General features: G+C 49.9%; 1 protein-coding gene across 1 annotated transcript in view; it reads left to right on the forward strand.

The window, feature by feature from the left end:
- LOC141270896 (granzyme A-like) overlaps nucleotides 1–5,258 on the forward strand; it is a 123,808-nt gene extending 118,550 nt beyond the window's left edge. The window contains exon 6 of the mRNA XM_073681022.1: nucleotides 4,360–5,258. Coding sequence (XP_073537123.1) covers nucleotides 4,360–4,533 — 174 coding nt within the window. The 3' untranslated portion in view covers nucleotides 4,534–5,258. The remainder of the gene's footprint in view (nucleotides 1–4,359) is intronic.
- The last annotated feature ends 16,629 nt before the right edge of the window (nucleotides 5,259–21,887 follow it).

Raw genomic sequence — 21,887 nt, forward strand, 5'->3', positions numbered from 1 at the left:
GTACAAAAGGTGTTGGAGTAAGACAGTCATAGAGGGGCTGCATTAAAACAGAGATGGCATGAATCCACTGTCTGCAATAGGAGACTAGTCCAAGAAAAGTTCTGAGGGCTGCAACATTAATGAGGACGGTGAATGCCCGTACTGCTTGTTTACGTGCATTTGTTAAATGACGAGCTCCTGGTGTAATGCAATGTCCCAAAAAGGTGACTGAAGATTTACAAAACTGAAGCTTATCTTTCGATGCCTTGCAGCCAGCGTGATAGAGAAACAACATAAGTGATATAGTTGCACTATGACATTGTTTCCTGGAGGGGGCACAAATGAGCAGGTCATCGACATATTGCAGAACAACGATATGTAGTTCAGACCATCCCTCCAGTATTTCCTGCAGACTTGCAGTGTACATTGTGGGTGAATTCTGGGCACCCTGTGGCAACACTGTCAATGTATATTGACTGCCCTGGAATGTGAAAGCAAACAAGTACTGGCAGTCAGGATGTAATGGTACACTGATAAATGCATTTGCCAAATCGATCACTGAAAAGCAAAGAGAGTTAGAAGGTATCTGTGACAAAAGAGTATGCGGGTTGGGCACAACTGGTGTTAGAAGTTCTGTGGCTTTGTTAACCAACCGGAGGTCATGGACCATTCTATATGCGGCTGGTTGTCCTGGCACACTCTTTTTCTTTACTGGGAACAGGGGAGTGTTGCAAGGGGACTGGGTTTTGACTAGGACTCCTCTCTGTAGTAATTTTTCGACTTGCTGGGCTATGGCATTCTCCTGAGCCGAGCTAAGGGGATACTGCTTCTGTTGAGGCAAGATGGCTCCTGGTTTTAATTTTACCATTACTGGTTGAACTCTTAACCTACCAACATCTGTTTTGTCTGAGGCCCAAAAATCATGTGGCACAGCCTGCTCTAATATCGGGGGAAACTCATTTGTCTCTTCTATGCTGGCAATATCTAGTGACATAATTTTGCAAAGGGTACTTGGTTTTAAACCTGGGGTCATGGTGACAGTGCCATCGGGATGATATTCAATATGTGCTTGTAATTGGGACAACACATCATTTCCCAATAGATTACATTGGCCTCGGGGCGATACCATGAGCTGGCTATGTACAGTAGCTCCTTGAATTTGCAGGGGAATTCTCTTAGTGACAGGGAGCAGGATAGACGGGGAATTGAAGGGGGTGGCAATGACATGATGTGAAAAATCAGTGTCAGTGTATGGCCAATCACCTTGCGTAATTACTGAATTGTCGGCCCCCGTATCTACTTGGAAATCGATTTCATGTCCCCCTGGTAGGTTCACATGCACTATACAACTGGGAGTTGGGGGTAAGGAGATGAGGGGGTTCATGTGCAAGTTACCCTCATCCTATGGGGGCGTTGTTTGGTCAGCTGGAGGACCCGTACTCTGAGCATTTGGATACGGGTTGGTCCTACAGTTATTTCTAAAATGTCCTGGCTTTTTACATCCGTAACACAGTTTCTGTCCTCCTCCTTCAGTCCGTCCTCTGCCTCTGTTGTTTCTGGGGGTCGTCTCTACTATATGTATTCTGGCAGCTCTTTTTGCCTGCGCTATGTCATGCTGTGCCCCCTGAGCTATTCTAGCCAAATCCTCTGCCTTCACTGATCTCCAGTCTGGTCTACTTGCTTTTACCTTCTCTGCAATCTCTTTCTTTAGTCCATTCATGAAAGCACTTGCTAATACCCTCTCACTAGTCTTATTTCCGGGGTTGAACCCCATTTCTGACCAGGTTTTCTTTAGTGCATAGAAATAATCCTTAGGATCTTCCTCCTTCCCCTGCACTCTATCTTCTAGTATAACTTGCTTTTCTGCTTGCCTGTCTTTACATGCTTTTACCAACGCTTTTGCGTACAGAACCCCGGCTGCTGCATCATTAGCGTCCGCTACATCAGGGCCCGTTCTGCTGTCATATTGTTTATAAGTTCCGTCCGTCAGTCTGTCATACCGAGCTTCATCTGCCAATTTCCCCTTAATTACCCCTTGCAGATCTATTCTAGTGGCATGGTACGTATCCTGTATGGTGGTGATCATTCTGGCAAAACCCATAGGGGACTGGGACAGATCTGGCAGCTGGGAGATCAACGCCAACTGCTCTGAGGGACTCCATGGTCTATACATTAACATTGTACGAGCTTCCTGACCTGGAACCACTGCGTCCCCCCCCGCTGCTGCTGCTGCTGCTCCCGGTGCTCCTGGCACAACTACCGTCCTCATTGGGAATAGACTAGCTGGGTGGGGTCTCGGTCCTCCACATGCCACACAGATGTCTACTGTCAAGGGATTCTGCTGTCCACATCTGGGGCAAACCCAACATTTAGGTTCCTGGGAATTCTGATACTGGGGTGGGGGTGATGTCGGGAGCGGACAGGGAGGAAAATCTGTCATTCCAGTTTTTGTCAGTCTGTAACATCCGTCTCCTAGTTCTTCAATCTTTCCTTCAAAATAAGCGCATGCATTCATCCATACATCTACTGTCCATAACAGACCCTTATCTTTCAGCCATCCATGATAGGAGTTAAAGAAGGATTTCCATTTCTCTCCATTCATCTCTCCATTCTCATTCATTCCCGCTTTACACAATATTTTGTCAATTCCAATCAGTGCCTGTTTCCCTTCTCTGCGTACTACTAAGTCTTTGGCTATAATGCCTTCCTTGGCATTTTGGTTCCCCATTTTTTTTGGTTCTCCTCACCTAGAAGAGACTCCTCAGTCACTTAGACAATGGGCCACAAAGGTTTCTGAACCATTCCACTACTAGCCTCTCTAGGACTTATACGCCAGCCAGAAAAACAGACCAAAAACATCAATTCCGAGACACACCCACACCACAATCATTGGATCCATACTTTCATTCTTAAATTCTCCAAAGGATAGAAGGCAGGACTGTCAATTTATCTGAGGGAGATTCTACTGGTTCAAAGGGACCTGAGCCAGACAACAATCTGTGAATTACCTGGGTAGCCGACCGCTCGGGGGTGAGGGAGTCTCTTCTATGCAGTGATATAATTAGGTAGAATATAACAGTTATTCTTACCTCAGCGCTGTATATATCACCAACAGAGAGCTTCACTCGTCCCACGTCTCGGACCGGTCGAGCACCCTTGGGTAGATTAACTCAAGGTCCCTGTTCGGGCGCCAGCTGTCGTCACTGCATTTTGGGTCTTCTATCCTTTGGATTACGATATCGGAGAGAATGAGACACAGGACAGGATGTTTGTGTCTTAAACATGCTCTAAACTTTATTACAAAACACAGGGCTAATATACACCCTGAAGGCAGGAAACGGATTTACCATATATGGTTCGATTATACAGTTTAGCTGAACAAGCGAAAAAGCTAGTTTCTGTATGCTTTAAAATATTTAATTAGACGTATCTGGTTAGCAAGGCCACATTATCTTCTTGCAAGAACACATTATTGCTACAAGAAGAAACATCTGGCCAGAGAGGACACGTTATCTTCTTAGCAAGGACACACTATTGATACAAGAAGGAACATTTCAACTGGTATTGTTTTCACCTAAAATAACTGTCAGACTTATATAGCATAGATGGGGCCTTAAAACTTGAGGGACTCCATCTTCTGCTATAACACCTACATGTGGTCGGTCTCTTGAAGGCCACAAGTCAGAAGCAGCTGGAGCCTGAGTAAGCGGCAGAGCAGTGAACCGATGGTTCAGCTGTTAACTGTATCTGTCTCCTGAGGATGTTAAAAGTGTTGCAATTAGTGCAGCCCTCTGTCAGACAGGCCCACTTGGTGCTTGCAAGAATTGCCAGTCTGACCCTGGTTTGAACAGAGTTCAAAACTGTATGCAGTATTTGCATAATTAACTGTGGTTTAGACCAGTGTTCCCCAACTCCAGTCCTCAAGGCCCACCAACAGGTCATGTTTTCAGGATTTCCTTAGTATTGCACAGGTGATGGCATTATTGCCTGTGCAGGTGATGGAATTATCACCTGTGCAATACAAAGGAAAACCTGAAAACATGACCTGTTGATGGGCCTTGAGGACTGGAGTTGGGGAACCCTGGTTTAGACAGTGCAATATTTAACTGCACGACCCAAGTATAATATACCAATTTGTGTGGAACACCGGTGTTAATGATCCTGCTAAACAACATGCAGTGAAGAAATGCACTCTGTAAAGTAAACCATGCTTGTTTATGGACAATTGTATTTGCTTTGGACTGTGTCCAAACTGCATCAAAACTGCATTGTGTGGCCTTACCCTTAAGAAACCTGTGTGCATGTAATAGAAGGTTAGAAACATCAGTTGTGTTCTGCATTTGCAATCATTAAATTAATGTGTCCTATGATCTGTTCCAGGGTGACTCTGGCGGCCCTTTGATCTGTGATGGAAAATATGTCGGCCTTGTGTCATTTGGACATCCTAATTGTGATCCAGAGTTTCCAGGAGGTTACACACGACTTACAATCTATTATCTCCACTGGATCAGAAATACAATCAACAGGGATTATTCTGAAATTTACACAACATAAATATATTCTGCAGAAAATAAGAGCTATAATGTGTTGGAAATGGTCCAGATGTATGTCTCTAATGGGTCTATAGGGTATAATAACCCACCATGTGCCAAGAATCCAAAACAATATATATAACGACTGTGAGGAGTGACTGACAAATGTAGTGCTGGACACACCTTTAGGCCATGACTCCACTATCAGTATTTGGTCAGTATTCCGTCAGTATTTTTTCTCAGGAGTGGGAGCCAAAACCAGGTGAGGAACAATCAGAGAAAAGGTATAATAGAAACAAGTCACCAATTCTGCATTTATCACCCACTCCTGGTTTTGGCTCCAGCTCCTGAGAAAAAATACTGACCAAATACTGATAGTAGGGTCATGGCCTTAACAGTTTTCCCACCATATCTTCTATAGATTTTGACTTACTTTTTGACCATCTATGTAGCCCACAAAAGAATGGATTGTAAAAATGAAAAGTGTGTATATGTCAGGACAAACACAGGTGAACAGTGCCTTATATACACAACTACTAGCCTATATGTCTAAATCTATCAGCACCAGAAGAGTATCATCTTTCAGGAAGTCATAATTTTCAACTAGAGTTATCTTGTTCACCAGAGAAAATGATTCTTCATATTCACTCCCAATTTAAATCTAATCAATACATGTTCATTTCACATGTGAATTCTCATCTAAAAAACCCATAGGCCCCTGGATTACATGCTCTGGTGACTGGACACAGCTTCAGATGGATCTCATAAGTATTGCTTCTTTGCAGATCCTGGGCTTGGTCCCCGGAGGTTCCTCCAGCTTTTGTGGCTTTTGCTTACTTTACAAGATTAGAGTAATGCTTTCAGTAAATGATGTTTTCTTTGTGCATTATGCCATAGGAGGGTAAGGGCTGTCTATGTAAGATGTAATACAGAGCAATCTATATGATAACACAATAAACACGCTTATGATTTCTAGTGTCATGACATTACTTCTTTAATGCATATGATGCGCCCAAGGGATGGGGACGACTCGGCGCCCGGGCCTTGCTGTTAGTTTTGGGGGATGCCGCGGTGGCTGGCTCCCGGGCCCGTACCCTGGGGTCACTCTTAAAAAGGGGGGAAAGGTTATTGGAATAGGGAAATGTTCGTGACGCCACCCGTGGTGTCTGGTGAGGATCACCAGCGCTGCTGCAGTCCTCTGAGGCCGGTGGTCAGGCAGCTTAGTTGGTGCGGCTCCCCACATGTGGAGCGGGGGCCTCAGGGCAGCGTAAGGAGGAAAGATGCAGGACAGAGAGGACCCAGCCAGGTCAGGAGAAGAACAGGCACACTCACAACAGTTCACTTCAGTACCTTTACTGGTGGTGTTTTCAGGCACGATCCAGGGCACTGTAGGGTGAAGGGTGCATTTCAGGACTCTCCCCAGTGAGTGGGTGTGGGGCCTCCTGTTTCTTGCCTTTTCCTGGTAAGTTTATGACCTGCCTGGAGCTAGGCCTAACTTGGTCTCTGTCTGGCACCTGCTGACCTGGTGGTAGGGCCTTCGGTTGGAGAACACACTCCCTGGTCTCTGGGACCTCTGTGATTCCTGACCCTGGGATAACGGTCAGCTTCTGGTATTCCTGGGACATGTAGTTCGCCAGGGGTTCCAGTTGTTTCTGATGGTCCTAGAGATCCTTGCAGACATGGACCCGGTGTCCGGTGTATGGTCTTGGGGTGAGCTGGCTAAGCTCCTCTGCCCCCTAAGTAGCTCGCTTACTCCACTCGCCTTCGGCCACGCTCGGGGCCCTCACTAGGCTTCAAACTGGCAGTAGGCCTCGCTACTCTTCATCGCTCTTATGGCGTCGGCACGCCTTAGGCTCGCTAACTTGAGCTTTACTCTAGGCTTTCTCACTAGAGGAACTGAACTGAGAACTCTGTCCCTCTCTGGCTCTGAGCAGGAACTCTGTTCTCTAGACTGAGCTCGACTCTGTGTTCAGACCTGTACTTGCTGAACTCTCCAGAGGAACTGCCTGCCTAATTCCACCCTCCATATATATATCCCTATCCGGGCTCCTCTGGTGGTCTGAGGTGGTAGGGTGGAGGTGTGTGAATGCTATGAGGGCCTCTTGTGGAGAAATCCGTCCATGCACCCCTCTAGGATCTGTGGCACCAATGCGCAGCGGGGCGCCACACATACATGCCTCATCAGACTGGTGAACAGGGTTCTACCAACTGAAATGATTTTGTGGGGCCACCTTACATTTATCAATAATTTAACATGCTCAGTTTTTTTAAATACTTGTTACAAAAATATAGGGCTGGAAAAAAATAACACATCATGCAGCAATATTTTTACTGATAAAATGACAGACACCATGACATAACCTGATAGACCCAATTATAAACAATGGTGTCCTTTGTGCTCTGTTGGAATCTATGATTTGACAAATCTTGCATTGACATAATTTAAAATGCATTTTTTTGCTGCTATAACAATACAGAAACATAGATACAACAATGGAGGCACAGAGCTGCGTGTTAATAGTTTTAATAGAACATTCCAGATTCCATTAGGACGTGAAAAGTCAGTCCATTTTTACCCTGATATCCTGGCTCCTACTCCCTTACCCTGCTTACTCTCTGCTGTTAGGAAAGACACAACAGTGGGGAGTGAGCAGTGTCAGTGTGTGTCACATGTACAGCTCTGCAGCTAATAACTGAACTCAGCGGCTCACTGTGACGTCAGGCGGGTGACGGGGTGTGGATCCATTGGAAGAAGCGGCAACAGCAAGATTCTGCGGGCCCCCCCTGGTGCCGTTTCAGAGTGCAAATACTGTAAGGTGTGTGGGTGCATCAGGTTGCAGTTCGGTGTCAGTGACCGTACAGTGCAAGGATGGCCAGGGGGATTTACGGCCACATGGGGAAGGTTGTGGGCCCTGCTTGGTTGCTGAACTTCTCCCACACGTCTTGATGTCACCAGCTTCCCCAGGAAAAGACAATAGGTTTTAGCTACAGAGACCTTCAAACTCTCTGGGAACACCCATTACCACCCCCCAGCTGAAGCCCAAGTCTCCACCCCTGTTCCTTCTTAGCTAAGAGACTCCAGAACTAACATGGGCCATACCTCCTTACCGGAAGGTCCCAGGGAACTGGTTCTGCTGTCAACGGACCCAGCCAGACCCCTGATACGTGTGGAAACCAAATACACTGGTTTTAGGAGGTTCCAAAAGGCTAGGACGTGTATCTCCTCGCCCCTACACGCTAGATTGGGCTAGGATGCAGTCTGGCATTCACACTCCCACTGAGCTAGAAAATCCATTTTGTGAAGAGCTGGGACATATAGTTCTCCCACAACTCAGTATTGAAGTACAGTACCTTAACAAAAAAAGCACATTAGTGAACAAAGGAAAGGATCACGGCAGGGGGGCTGCCTGTCAGCTCAGCTCACAGCTGCAGAGGGACACTGGCACTGAAGCCCCCCTCCCTTCTCTCTCACAGCTGGGAGTCGGGTTACGCTGTGCCTGGAAACCTGACAACCAGGGCACATGTGATTATTCTAGAATATTCTTCACACCTCCTCCTTTAGAGGGCGCTAGGGGGCAGCACCACTCAGTGTTCCCCAACGTGTCCATCCGCAACTTCCCCTTGTTGGGATAAGCTGTCGGCATTGCTATGCTCGCGGCCCTTTCTGTGGCGAATGGCGAAGTGGTACTGCTGGAGAGCGAGGCTCCAGCGCAGCAACCTCCCATTCGTTCTGGACATGGTGTGTAACCAGCTGAGGGTGTTGTGGTCTGTTTCCACGGTGAATTGGCATCCGTACAAGACGCTGCAGGGCCCACACAATTGTCAGACATTCCTTTTCCATCGTGGAATAGGCCACCTCCCTTGGCAGGAGCTTCTGGCTCAGGTACAAAACGGGGTGTTCATGACCGTAGTGTCGACCTGGCTGAGCACCGCACCGAGGTCAAAGTCACTGGCATCAGTCTGCACTACATATGGCCACGTGAAGTTGGCTGCCTGTAGTACAGGGGAGCTAGAAAGAGCGGTCTTCAGTGCCCGGAAGGCTGTCTCACAGTTTTTTGTCCAATCGACTGCGGAGGTCAGCTTCTTCTTGGTGAGGTCCGTCAGGGGCTTCGCCAGGCTACTATAGTGAGGGATGTACCTCCTATAGTACCCAGCAGTGCCCAGGAAGGACATGACCCGTTTCTTGGTCCTGGGGGTGGGCCAGGATGCAATGGCATCCACCTTCCCGGTTCTGGCTTCAGAGCTCCCCTACCTACCCGGTGTCCCAGGTAGTGGACCTCACTCATACCCAGCTGGCACTTTTCCAGCTTAATAGTCAAGCCTGCCCGTTGGATCCACCCGAACCGCTGCGCCAGATGCTCTAAGTGATCCTCCCAGGTGGGACTAAAGATGGCAATGTCATCCAGGTACGTGGCCGCGTACCCTTCAAGTCCCTTGAGCAGCGTGTTGACCATCCGCTGAAAAGTGGCAGGGACATTCTTCATACCGAAGGGCATCACCGTGGACTCGTACAGTCCAAATGGGGTGATAAAGGCAGAGCATTCCCATGCCTCGGGAGTCAAGGGAATCTGCCAATAAACCCTGCTCAGATCCATGATGGTCAGGTACTTAGCCCCGGCCAGCTGATCGAGCAGGTCATCGATGTGCGGCATTGGGTATGCATCGGTGACCATGACAGCATTGAGCCCCCTGTAGTCCATGCAGGACCGGGTTGTCCGGTCCTTCTTTGGGACGAGGGCCACAGGCGAGGCCCAAGCACTGCTGGAGGGTTGGATGACCCCCAGCTTCAGCATCTCATCAGTCTCCTGGCACATGTGCTGCTGCACTTCCAGGGAGACCAGATATGCTGAGTGCCCGATTGGGGGATGATCCCCGGTGCCTACGTGGTGGACAGCCGACTCTGTCCTTCCGGGCTTGTTGCTGAACAAATCCCGGAAGGGGTGCAGGGTTGCCCACAGCTGGGACCATTGGTCCGACAACAGCTGGTGGCAAACCTCCACGTCCTCGATGGTCCCACCCGCTCTGGCCTGGGCGAGTATGTCCAGGAGGGTCTCCGCCTCTCCCTTTTCTTGAACGTTGCACATGGGAAGGGCACAGGCATCCTGTTCATTGTGTTCACGTGGAAGTCCTTCCGCCTTCCCTGGGCGTGGTCCAGGGTGACCAGGTACGTCACGGCATTGAGCTGCTGGTGCACGAGGTACAGGTCTTCCCTGGCCACCTGAAGCTTGTCCTTTGGTACAGTACCCAACCTTTTGACCCTCCTGGTAGGTCCTCTCACAAGCATTCTGGTCGTATCATCGCTTCAGGTCGGCCTGGGCTCGCATCATAGTGCCGTGCACCAGCTGCGCCAAGGCCTGCATTTTGTCTCGGAAGCGCACAACATATTCGATGACCGACACTCCAGGGGTGGCTAAGTCCCCTTCCCAGACCTCCTTCACCAGAGCCAGAGGGCCCTATGCATGCCGGCCGTACAGGAGCTCAAAGGGGGAGAACCCCGTTGAGGCCTGTGGTACCTCCCGGTAGGCCAACAGCAGGTGTGGGAGGTACCGCTCCCAGTCGCGCCCCTGGGAGTCGACCAACATCTTAAGCATCTGCTTCAGGGTGCCATTGAACCATTCACACAGGCCACTGGTCTGTGAGTGGTATGGGCTGGTCACCAGATGTTGCACCTGTATTTGCTTAGAGAGGGACTCCATCAGCTGCGACATGAACTGGGTCCCCAGTCAGTGAGCATTTCCTGGTGAAAACCCACTTGGGAGAAAATCTCCAGTAAGGCGGTGGCCACCTTGTCTGCCCGAATGGACGACAAGGCTACTGCTTCCGGGTACCGGGTGGCATAGTCTACTACCATCAGTATGAAGCGTCTCCTGGAGCTGCTGGGAGTGGTCATCAGGCCAACGAAATCCACAACTACTCTCCTGAAAGGCTCTTCAATGATTGGCAGAGTTACTAGTGAGGCTTTGGGGCACCACCCCGCCTTCCCCACCCTCTGACAGGTGTCACACAAATGGCAGTAGGCAGTCACCTCGGCCTCCATACCTGGCCAGTAGAAATGCTGGGCTAGCCTGGCCTTGGTCTTACGGACCCCTAGATATCCGGCCATCGGAATCTCGTGCGCCATCCGCAACAACTCCGACCAGAACGGATAGGGTACCACTAACTGTCGGTCCCTGGGCCACACCTCCAGTGAACCTCACTCCCAGACCACCCGCTTGTGGTCTGAGTCCGAGGGAGGTTGCGCTGCCTGCTCCTTAAGAGCTTTCAGGCTGAGGTCAGTCTCTAACGCTGCCTGAAACCCCTGACTGGATGTGGCCAGAATAGACGAAACTGCCAAGTCTTCTGTCAGTTCCCCAGGACCTGTCTCCTGGCCTCCATCTGACCCGGCAGCCACTTGGTTGGAAGGGGAGAAGCTGTCGGACTCCCGAGTGGCCCCTGGAGCTCGGGTGCCGCCACTGCGCGTCACAGCTGCCACGGCCGCTATGTCCGCCGGTAGCGTCTCCTCTGCTTCTGACCAAGCCTCCAGTCTAAACTCAGGCCCTCTAACATCCCGGTTGTGGGGGAACCTTGCCATGTGGCCTTACCTGGGAGCCCTACCGCTTCTGGGATTGCCCCACCCTCCAGGGCATGCTACTCCTCCGCAGCTGTTTGTCCCCCATCTGTCACTTCTCACCGGATGAACTGTTCCAGCCGGCCGGCTGGCTGCACTCTAAGACTTTATCACAGCCAACTTGATCAATCTCCTCCCCCTCTAGGGGAGAGGGACACAGTACATCACCCACCCCCGCATCCCCATTAGGCATGTTCATAACATTGGAATCAATAGGGGTGGACGTGATGTTGTCCAGGGAGTCAGGCCTTGGGGGTTCAGTGGCCACATAGTTGGACACTAGCTGCCCCAAGTCCCTCCCAAGTAAAACACTCGCGGGAATGTTCGGCGTTACCCCCACCTCCCGCACTCCCCTCCCGGTGCCCCAGTCCAAATACACCTTAGCGTCAGGCAGTGCCGGCTCGAAGACTCCAATCCCAGAGATGGCAAGAGTTTTTCCAGGTATCAAATCCTGGGACAACACCAGTTCAGGCCGCACCAGAGTCATCTCAGCGCCGGTGTCTCGAAGTCCCACGGCCCTGGCCTGGCCTATGGTGACAGTTCGCAGGTTGTATAGGGACCTCCCACCACCGCCACCCACACACAAAACAGTGGCCAGTCTCTGGGAAGGGGAAGGGCCCTTCTGGCACTGGGGACACATGGCTTTGAAGTGGCCCGGCTGTCGGCAAAGGTGAGACAATCGGGGTTTCCCTACCGGCGTGGAGAGGGAAGCATGAGTAGGTGCCCCCTTGAGCTTGGGGGCAGGGACAGCAGGCACCACGCTCAACTTACTCCCTCTCCAGCCAACAAGTTTCTTGGCCTCTGGAGTCCGGTTGTTGGAATACTCATTGGCAAGTTTCACTTTTGCACAGGCCCCCTGCGGCTTCCGGTCATGGAGGTACTGTTGAAGGTCCTCCGGGCAGTTCCACAGAAACTGCTCAGTCACGATGAGCTCCTTCAGCTGCTGGACGGTGGTGAGCTCCATTCATGCGGTCCATTGATCAACGGCTCTCAGTAGGGCCCGCATGTGATCGACCAAGCTGTCTGCAGGACCCCGCTGCAGACTCCAGAGCTTCTTCCTGTACGTTTCAGGGGTCAGTTTGCACTACCGGACCAGAGCCTGCTTGTTGTCCTCATAGCTCAGGGTGGTCTCACTGGGCAGGTGCCCAAAGATTTCCAGGGCCTTACCCCTAAGGCGAAGGGTTAAGAACCGGACCCACTGGTCCTCAGGCAGATGGTACTGACGGCAGATTTTTTCAAATGGCAGCAAGAAAGTGTCCAAGTCCCCTCCTTTGTCAAGGAGGGGGAAGTCCTCCGCCCGTAGCTTCGGGACGCGAAACTCAGGGGACTCGGGAGTGCCTGGGACCGGCTGCTGGAGCTGGAGACGAAGCATATTTTCCTGGTGCTCGCGCTCCCACTGGCGTTCTGCTGCGGCTGCTGCCTCGAGACATTCTTGGTGCTTGCGCGCCTCACGATGTTCTACCATGAGGGTCTCTAAGATGGCCCTGCCCTGTCCCCAGCCTGGAGACTCGCAAGGGCAACTTGCATAAGGGGGTCAGAACCTGCCTGGCTGGGGGGATGGGCAGGTGGTGGGCCGTCCTCCCCTCCTTTTGGAGCGACATCGACTTCCACCTCCTTCCCACCATCTGGAGCATTGGACATCTCATTGGTTCCGCTCCTTTTGCCACTGGCCATCCTTGCACGCTACGGTCACTGACACCAAACTGCAACCTGATGCACCCACACACCTTACAGTATTTCCACTCTAGTGCTGAGCTGATCTTAAGACCCCAGCAGAAAAAGCTACTACTGGCAGTCCTTAATGTCTGTGAGTATGCGTTAAACTTTCACACACCCTATTATCTCGATTCCACACTGCTTTCCACCAAAGGACAGTGTCGGTGTCCACCACATGGACACCGGGGATCACTCCCCAATCCGGCGCTCAGCATATCTGGTCTCCCTGGAAGTGCAGCAGCACATGCGCCAGGAGATTGATAAGATGCAGAAGCTGGGGGTCATCCAACCCTCCAGCAGTGCTTCGTCCCAAAGAAGGACCGAACAACCCGGTTCTGCGTGGAGTACAGGGGGCTCAACGCTGTCATGGTCACCAATGCGTACCCAATGCCGCGCATCGATGACCTGCTCGATAAGCTGGCCAGGGCTAAGTACCTGACCATCATGGATCTGAGCAGGGTTTATTGGCAGATTCCCATGACCCCTGAGGCTCTGCCTTTATCACCCCATTTGGACTGTACAAGTCCTCGGTGATGCCATTCGGCATGAAGAATGCCCCTGCCACTTTTCAGCGGATGGTCAACACGCTGCTCTTGAAGGGTACGCGGCCACATACCTGGATGACATTGCTATCTTCAGTCCCACCTGGGAGGATCATCTAGAGCATCTGGCGCAGGTGCTTGGGCGGATCCAATGGGCAGGCTTGACCATTAAGCCGGAAAAGTGCCAGCTGGGTATGAGTGAGATCCACTACCTGACACAGTGGGTAGGTAGGGGAGCTCTGAAGCCAGAGCCGGGAAAGCGGATGCCATCGCCTCCTGGCCCAACCCCAGGACCAAGAAACAGGTCATGTCCTTTCTGGGCACTGCTGGGTACTATAGGAGGTTCGTCCCTCACTATAGTAGCCTGGCAAAGCCCCTGACGAGCCTCACCAAGAAGAAGCTGACCTCCTCAGTCGATTGGACACTATAATGAGGCAGCAGAGTTACTCTGGACTCCGTCTGGCCTCTGTTTAGCGGAGTCCTTCGGCATCCACGGTGTCTCCATCTGCCTCAATACAGGGAACCTTCTGCCAGGGGTTCTGTCTGAATCACATATTTCAGAGATTTTCATGGAAACCCCAGTGTAAGTGCTCAGCGCAGAGTACATGATAAATGTGAGCTGAGCCATACTGCAATCTTTGGGAGGCATAATGAACAAATCAGCAGCAGGAGAAGAATTGTTTTTTTTGTTTTGTTTTTGTTTTTCACACCATTCCTCATGCGGTATAAGTGATTAGACGATTTTATTCTTTGGGTCGGTGCAATTACAGTGATATCAGATTTACAGTGCCTTGTGAAAGTATTTGGCCCCCTTGAAGTTTTCTACCTTTTGCCACATTTCTGGCTTCAAACATAAAGATTAGTGTTGAGCGAGCACTAAAATGCTCGGGTGTTCGAAGCTCGGGCCGAGCTCTCCGTGATACTCGGGTGCTCGACCCGAGCAGCGAGCCCAATGTTAGTCAATCGGAGACCCGAGCATTTTTGCAGCAGCCTAAAAAGTGCCCAAAACGATAGTGACAGTGCTCAAATGACATGGGGACAGCATGGGGATCGCCCCAAGAAACATTTCTGACCCCTAGGTCACTGCTGTCAACAACATGGTCAGAGGTATTAAGCCACTTTTATGGGCTCACAATAAAACGTTCAAAAACTAAACTGAAATGGTTTTCCTGTGAAATATGTTAAGGAACTTCCTTTCCAGGGTAAAGACTTGTGTATAAGGTAAAATAAATATCCAAAAACAAAAATACTCCTCCACACCTTGGGCTATGTTCACAAGTCGCATTTTTTATGCATTTTTGCACTTTTGTATTGCTTTCAACCGTGACAAATGCATTCACCGGGAAATGTCATTTTAACATTTTGCAACATTATCTGGCCATGTGCTGTGTGACACATGCATACAGTGCTGAAAAGACATGGGAACAGCATGGGGAAGACCCCTGGAAGCATCTCTGGCACCCAGGTCACTGCCTAAAAGTGGGCCCATCAGAAGTGATCCTTGCCGCATCAGAAGGTGCAGACTTGCAACTATCCCCGTGCAAGTCCTTGTCCCAGCACAGTGTTCAATTCCTTGCAATGCAAGCGCAAGTATGCAGCCTGCCACCCATCCACCCCCAGGCTGCAGTACCATACTTGTAGGCCAGAGAAACAGAAGTGTGGTTTTGCAGTTCCACGGATCAATCCTCTGTATTATCCACTTTTGGGCCATTTGTACCTAAAAAAAACAGTTTGAGTGTGTCGCTCACTGTTCAGCCGCAAATATATCTATTTAAAATTGTCTGGTATACCCCAGTAAACAATAACTGTGGTTTTGCCATTCCACGGTAAAAAATCTCTATTATTCAGCTTTTGGCATTTTTGCCGTAAAGAAAAACAGTAATAGTTTCTCCCTGATTGTTCAGATTGTTTAAAAGATTCGGGTGTAGGCCAGAGAAATAGAACTGTGGTTTTCCTCTTCCACGGTTCTAATCTACTTTTTATTACTTTTTTTCCATTGATAGTGCGAGTGTAAGCTATTTTACTTCCTTTACAATGGGCAAGGCGCGTGGCAAGGGACGTGGAACTGGACGTTCTGGTGATGGTGCGTGCCGAGGACGGGGAAGTGGCCAAGGTGAAAATGTGCCACATCCAACAGCCACATCTTCTCGCTCCCACTTCTTGACCGAATTACTAGGGAAGCACAGAACAACACCAGTATTGCGAACTGATCAGTCTAAACAGGTTATTAATTGTATAGCAGATAATACTTCCAGTTACCTGGGCACCACCACCTCCAGTCTGTCTTCCACAAGGTCAAATCTTAGTAGCCGTGCGTCTCGACCGCATACTCCTCCTCACCCTGATGCTCCTTCCTCCCACCATGCCGAGAGTCGTCAGACAGCAACTGATCCCACACTTGAACACTCTAAATAGCTGTTCACTGGTCCATTTCCATATTTGTGCCCCTCGCCTGCTCCGCTTGAAGTGGTGGAAGAGGAGATCCCAAGTAGCGATGCACAAATATTTGAACAGCCACGGCCACAGGAAGTCGACGCTGGCAATTTGTCACAAGAGGCGGACGATGACGAGACACAATTGCCAGGAAGTGAGGAGGAGGATCGTGGTGCGCAGGTGGAAGAGGAGGAGGTGGTGGATGATCTAGTAACTGACCCAACGTGGCAGGAGGACATGCAGAGCGAGGCTAGCAGCACACAGGGTGAGGGAGGCAGAGTACCCCAACAGGCAGGAAGAAGCAGTGTGGTGGCCGCACACAGAAGGCAGGCAACAGTTCCCCGTAACACCAACACGAGGGACGTTGCCAGTACAACCTGTAGGTCTTCCAGAGTTTGGAATTTTTATAAAGACTCTGCTGATAACCCCAAAAAGGCCATTTGTACCACCTGCCATGCCAGCATCAGTAGGGGTGACAAAACTACCAGCTTGCCCCCACCAGCATGATCAGGCACATGGCAGCAAAGTACCCGACTTTGTAGGGCGAACCCCAGGGTCCACGACCAGTGTCAGCGGGTGTCACCACTGCTTCTTCCGCTGTTGTGCGTGTAATAGAACCCCCTGTTGTGTGTGCAAGGCAATCCCCTGTCCATACTGCATGCAAAGATGCCCCCTCCTCTCAGTCTTCACTTGTTATGGCAGTTTCTCAAGAAACAGCATCAACTTCCACGTCCACGTCCCACCGCTGCGTTCAATTGTCCATATCCCAGACCTTTGAACGAAAGCGCAAATTTGCAGCTAACACCCCACAGGCCACAGTCCTAAATTCGCACATTTCACGACTGCTTGCATTGGAAATGCTGCCTTTTAGGCTGGTGGAGACGGAATCCTTCCGCAACCTTATGGCGGTGGCCGTCCCTCGGTACTCTGTCCCCAGCCGACACTATTTTACCCGGTGTGCCATCCCCACACTACACAAGCACGTGTCCCAAAACATCTGCCGTGCCCTCAACATCGCAGTTACTGGGAGAGTCCACCTGACAACGGACACGTGGACAAGTGCTTGTGGTCAGGGACGGTACATCTCCCTGTCAGCACACTGGGTAAACATAGTGGATGCCGGGACCCAGTCGGACCTTGGGACGGAACACATCCTCCCCACGCCGAGGATTGCGGGCCCTATGTCAGTCAGAGTTGCCCCCACAGTGTACAGCTCCTGCGCATCATCCTCCTCCTCCTCCTCATGTTCAGCCTCCATCTCAGATATCAACACATCAGTTACAAGCTGGAAGCACTGCAGTACTGCCTCTGCCAAGCGGCAACAGGCTGTGCTGAAACTCATAAGCTTAGGTGAGAAACCTCACACTGCTTGTGAGTTGTGGACAGCTGTGAAAGAGCAGGCAGATCTGTGGCTGACACCGCTGAAACTACATCCAGGCATGGTCGTGTGTGACAATGGCCGTAACCTGGTGGCGGCTCTGATGCGAGGCGAGATCACACACGTACCATGCCTGGCTCATGTGCTTAACCTCGTGGTTCAGCGGTTTCTTAAATCGTATCCCGAGTTGCCTGATCTGCTCATCAAAGTACGCCGCCTGTCAGCTCATTTTCGAAAGTCGGCTACAGCTTCCTCCGCCCTTGCTGTGTTGCAGCAGCGTTTGCAGCTTCCGGCACGCCGACTGGTGTGTGATGTCCCCACATGTTGGAACTCTACCCTCCACATGTTGCAAAGGATTTGTGAACAGAAGATAGCAGTTGCGGAGTACCAGCTGCAACAAGGCCGTCGATATTCAGGTCAGACTCCACACATAAGACCTCAGGAGTGGACCTGTATGTCTGACATATGTACCATCTTGACAAACTTTGAGGAGTCCACCAAGATGGTGAGTGGCGATGAAGCCATCATTAGCGTCAGCATTCCACTTGTCTGTCTCTTGCAATGTTCTCTGCAGAGAATTAAAGAGGAGGCATTACAGCCAGAGTATGATGAGATGGATCAAGAAGCCGTAGCGGTCGATTACACACAGCCCAGCCTCATCTCATCCCAACGTGCATTGGGGGACAATGAGGGAGAGGAGGAGGAGGAGGAGGAGGAAGAACAGGAGCTTGTATCATGTGCTGTAGACGCTAGTACCTGTACAACTGTCATACTGTCGGTTCAGCGTGGGTGGCCTGAGGACAAGGGGGGGGGGAGGAGGAGGAGGAGGAGGAGGACAGCATGGTCAGTCGTCATCTTGGTGAGGACACGGAAGTCTTGCCGTTACCAGTCTGGCACGCATGGCTGACTTTATGTTACGCTGCCTTAACAGTGACCCTCGCGTTGTCAAAATGTTGGGTGACAGTCATTACTGGTGGGTGACACTTTTAGACCCCCGCCACAAGGAGAACTTTCACTCTCTTATTCCTGAGGTGGAGAGGTCTACAAAAATGGGGCAGTACCAGAAGGCCCTTGCTGCAGTACTGTTAAAAAAATTCCCATCTGAACACGCTAGCGGCAGAGGTCACAGTTCGTTGCCCAAGCAAGGCGTACATGCGAGAGAGACGCAACTCCAATCCAACAGAGGCAGGGGAACACTGTCAACGTTCTGGGACAGTTTTCTCAGAACCTCCCTTCGGACTGACCCTGAGGCGCGGGGTACTCTCACAAGGAGTGGAAAGTTTCAAAAGATGGTGAGGGAGTACCTTGCCGACCATACCATCGTCCTCCGTGATTCCTCTGTGCCTTTTAATTATTGGGTATCCAAGCTGGACACTTGGAATGAACTCGCTCTTAACGTCTTGGAGGTTCTTGCCTGCCCTGCCACTAGCGTGGTATTGGAGCGTGTTTTTAGTGCCGCTGGGGGAATTATAATTGATAAGCGCACTCACCTGTCAGCTGACAATGCTGACAAGCTGACCCTTATCAAAATGAACAAGGGCTGGATTGGGCCAGACATCTCATCACCACCAAATGACAGCAGAATAACATAAAGTCAAATCCACTGTTATTTCTGGAGGTGTATTCACATGCACCGCTTCACACCCACACATGGGTATACGCTTCCTCATTTCGCCTGTTTTATGTTCTTCTCCTTTTCCTCAGCCTCCACCACCACTATAACACCAGGGTGAACGTGGTCCGTGTTGCCATTATTGAAAGTTCCTTCGTCCTTATTTTTGTCATCTTTTGTTTGGAAGGCATAAGCAAAGACTGTGGGAGACCCACTCCCCAATAATGGGAATAATATTTTTAAGATGCTGTACTGTATGGCTCTTGTAGGGGGAATTAAAACCGTCTTGTTAAGCTACTGGGACCTCCACGTCTCTTCCGAGGTGCATTAAAACCATCTTGTTAAGCTATTGTGACCTCCACGTCTCTTCCGAGGGACATTAAAACCGTCTTGTTAAGCTACTGCGTACTCCACGTCTCTTCCGAGGGGCATTAAAACCATCTTGTTAAGCTACTGGGACCTACACCACTTTTCCAAGGGGCATTAAAACCATCTTGTTAAGCTACTGTGACCTCCACCACGCTTCCAAGGGGCATTAAAACCATCTTGTTAAGCTACTGTGACCTCCACCACTTTTCCAAGGGGCATTAAAACCATCTTTTTAAGCTATTGTGACCTTCACCACTTTTCCAAGAGGCATTAAAACCGTCTTGTTAAGCTACTGGGACCTCCACGTCTCTTCCGAGGGGCGTTAAAACTGTCTTGTTAGGCTACTTTGACCTCCACGTCTCTTCCGAGGAGCGTTAAAAACGTCTTGTTAAGTTACTGTGACCTCCACGTCTCTTACGAGGGGCATTTACACCATCTTGTTAAGCTACTGTGACCTCCACGTCTCTTCCGAGGGGCATTAAAACTGTCTTGTTAAGCTACTGTGACCTTCACCACTGGTCCAAGGGGCATTAAAACCGTCTTTTTAAGCTACTGTGACCTCCACCACTTTTCCAAAGGGCATTAAAACCGTCTTGTTAAGCCAATGTGACCTCCACCACTTTTCCAATGGGCATTAAAAGTGTCTTGTTAAACCACTCTGAACTCCACAGCTCTTCCAAGGGGTATTGAAATGTTGTTTTTAATTAACTCTAACCTCCACGTCTCTTCGAACGGGCATTGCATTTCCTACTAATTTTTGGCAGCTTTTTCTTGGAAGGCATAGGCAAAGACTAAGGGAGACCCACTCCCCAATAATGGAAATAATGTTTGTAATATGCTGTACTGCATGGCTCTTGTAAGGGTCATTAAAAACCGTCTTGTTAAGCTACTGCGACCTCCACCACTTTTCCAAGGGGCATTAAAACCGTCTTGTTAAGCTACTGTGATCTCCACGTCTCTTCCGAGTGGCATTAAAACTGTCCTGTTAAACTTGTGGGAACTCCATGTCTCTTCCGAGGGGCATTAAAACCGTCTTGTTAAGCTACTGCTACCTCCATGTATCTTCCGAGGGGCATTAAAACATTTTGTTAAGCTACTTTGACCTCCACGTCTCTTCTGAGGGGCATTAAAACCATCTTGTTAAGCTACTGTGACCTCCACGTCTCTTCCGAGGGACATTAAAACCGTCTTGTTAAGCTACTGCGTCCTCCACGTCTCTTCCGAGGGGCATTAAAACCGTCTTGGTAAGCTACTGGGACCTACACCACTTTTCCAAGGGGCATTAAAACCATCTTGTTAAGCTACTGTGACCTCCACCACGTTTCCAAGGGGCATTAAAACTGTCTTGTTAAGCTACTGTGACCTCCACCACTTTTCCAAGGGGCATTAAAACCATCTTGTTAAGCTACTGTGACCTTCACCACTTTTCCAAGGGGCATTAAAACCGTCTTGTTAAGCTACTGGGACCTCCACGTCTCTTCCGAGGGGCGTTAAACCGTCTTGTTAGGCTACTTTGACCTCCACGTCTCTTCCGAGGGGCATTAAAACCGTCTTGTTAAGCTACTGTGACCTCCACGTCTCTTCCGAGGGGCATTTACACCGTCTTGTTAAGCTACTGTGACCTCCACGTCTCTTCCAAGGGGCATTAAAACTGTCTTGTTAAGCTACTGTGACCTTCACCACTGTTCCAAGGGGCATTAAAACAGTCTTTTTAAGCTACTGTGACCTCCACCACTTTTCCAAAGGGCATTAAAACCGTCTTGTTAAGCCAATGTGACCTCCACCACTTTTCCAATGGGCATTAAAAGTGTCTTGTTAAACCACTCTGAACTCCACAGCTCTTCCAAGGGGCATTGAAATGTTGTTTTTAATTAACTCTAACCTCCACGTCTCTTCGAACGGGCATTGCATTTCCTACTAATTTTTGGCAGCTTTTTCTTGAAAGGCATAGGCAAAGACTAAGGGAGACCCACTCCCCAATAATGGAAATAATGTTTGTAATATGCTGTACTGCATGGCTCTTGTAAGGGTCATTAAAACCGTCTTGTTAAGCTACTGCGACCTCCACCACTTTTCCAAGGGGCATTAAAACCGTCTTGTTAAGCTACTGTGATCTCCACGTCTCTTCCGAGGGGCATTAAAACTGTCCTGTTAAACTTGTGGGAACTCCATGTCTCTTCCGAGGGGCATTAAAACCGTCTTGTTAAGCTACTGCTGCCTCCATGTCTCTTCCGAGGGGCATTAAAACATTTTGTTAAGCTACTTCGACCTCCACGTCTCTTCGGAGGGGCATTAAAACCATCTTGTTAAGCTACTGTGACCTCCACGTCTCTTCCGAGGGGCATTAAAACCATCTTGTTAAGCTACTGAGACCTCCACGTCTCTTCCGAGGGGCATTAAAACCATCTTGTTAAGCTACTGTGACCTCCACCACTTTTCCAAGGGGCATTAAAACCGTCTTGTTAAGCTACTGTGACCTCCACGTCTCTTCCAAGGGGCATTAAAACTGTCTTGTTAAGCTACTGCGACCTCCACGTCTCTTCCGAGCGGCATTAAAACCATCTTGTTAAGCTACTGTGACCTCCACCACTTTTCCAAGGGGCATTAAAACCGTCTTGTTAAGCTACTGTGACCTCCACGTCTCTTCCGAGGGGCATTAAAAGCGTCTTGTTAAACCACTCTGAATTCCACAGCTCTTCCAAGGGGCATTTAATTGTTT

This window comes from Phyllobates terribilis, unplaced genomic scaffold (genome assembly GCF_046119375.1).
Source record: "Phyllobates terribilis strain yellow unplaced genomic scaffold, ASM4611937v1 Scaffold_1__5_contigs__length_1240528914, whole genome shotgun sequence".
In the NCBI taxonomy this organism is placed as follows: Eukaryota; Metazoa; Chordata; class Amphibia; order Anura; family Dendrobatidae; genus Phyllobates; species Phyllobates terribilis.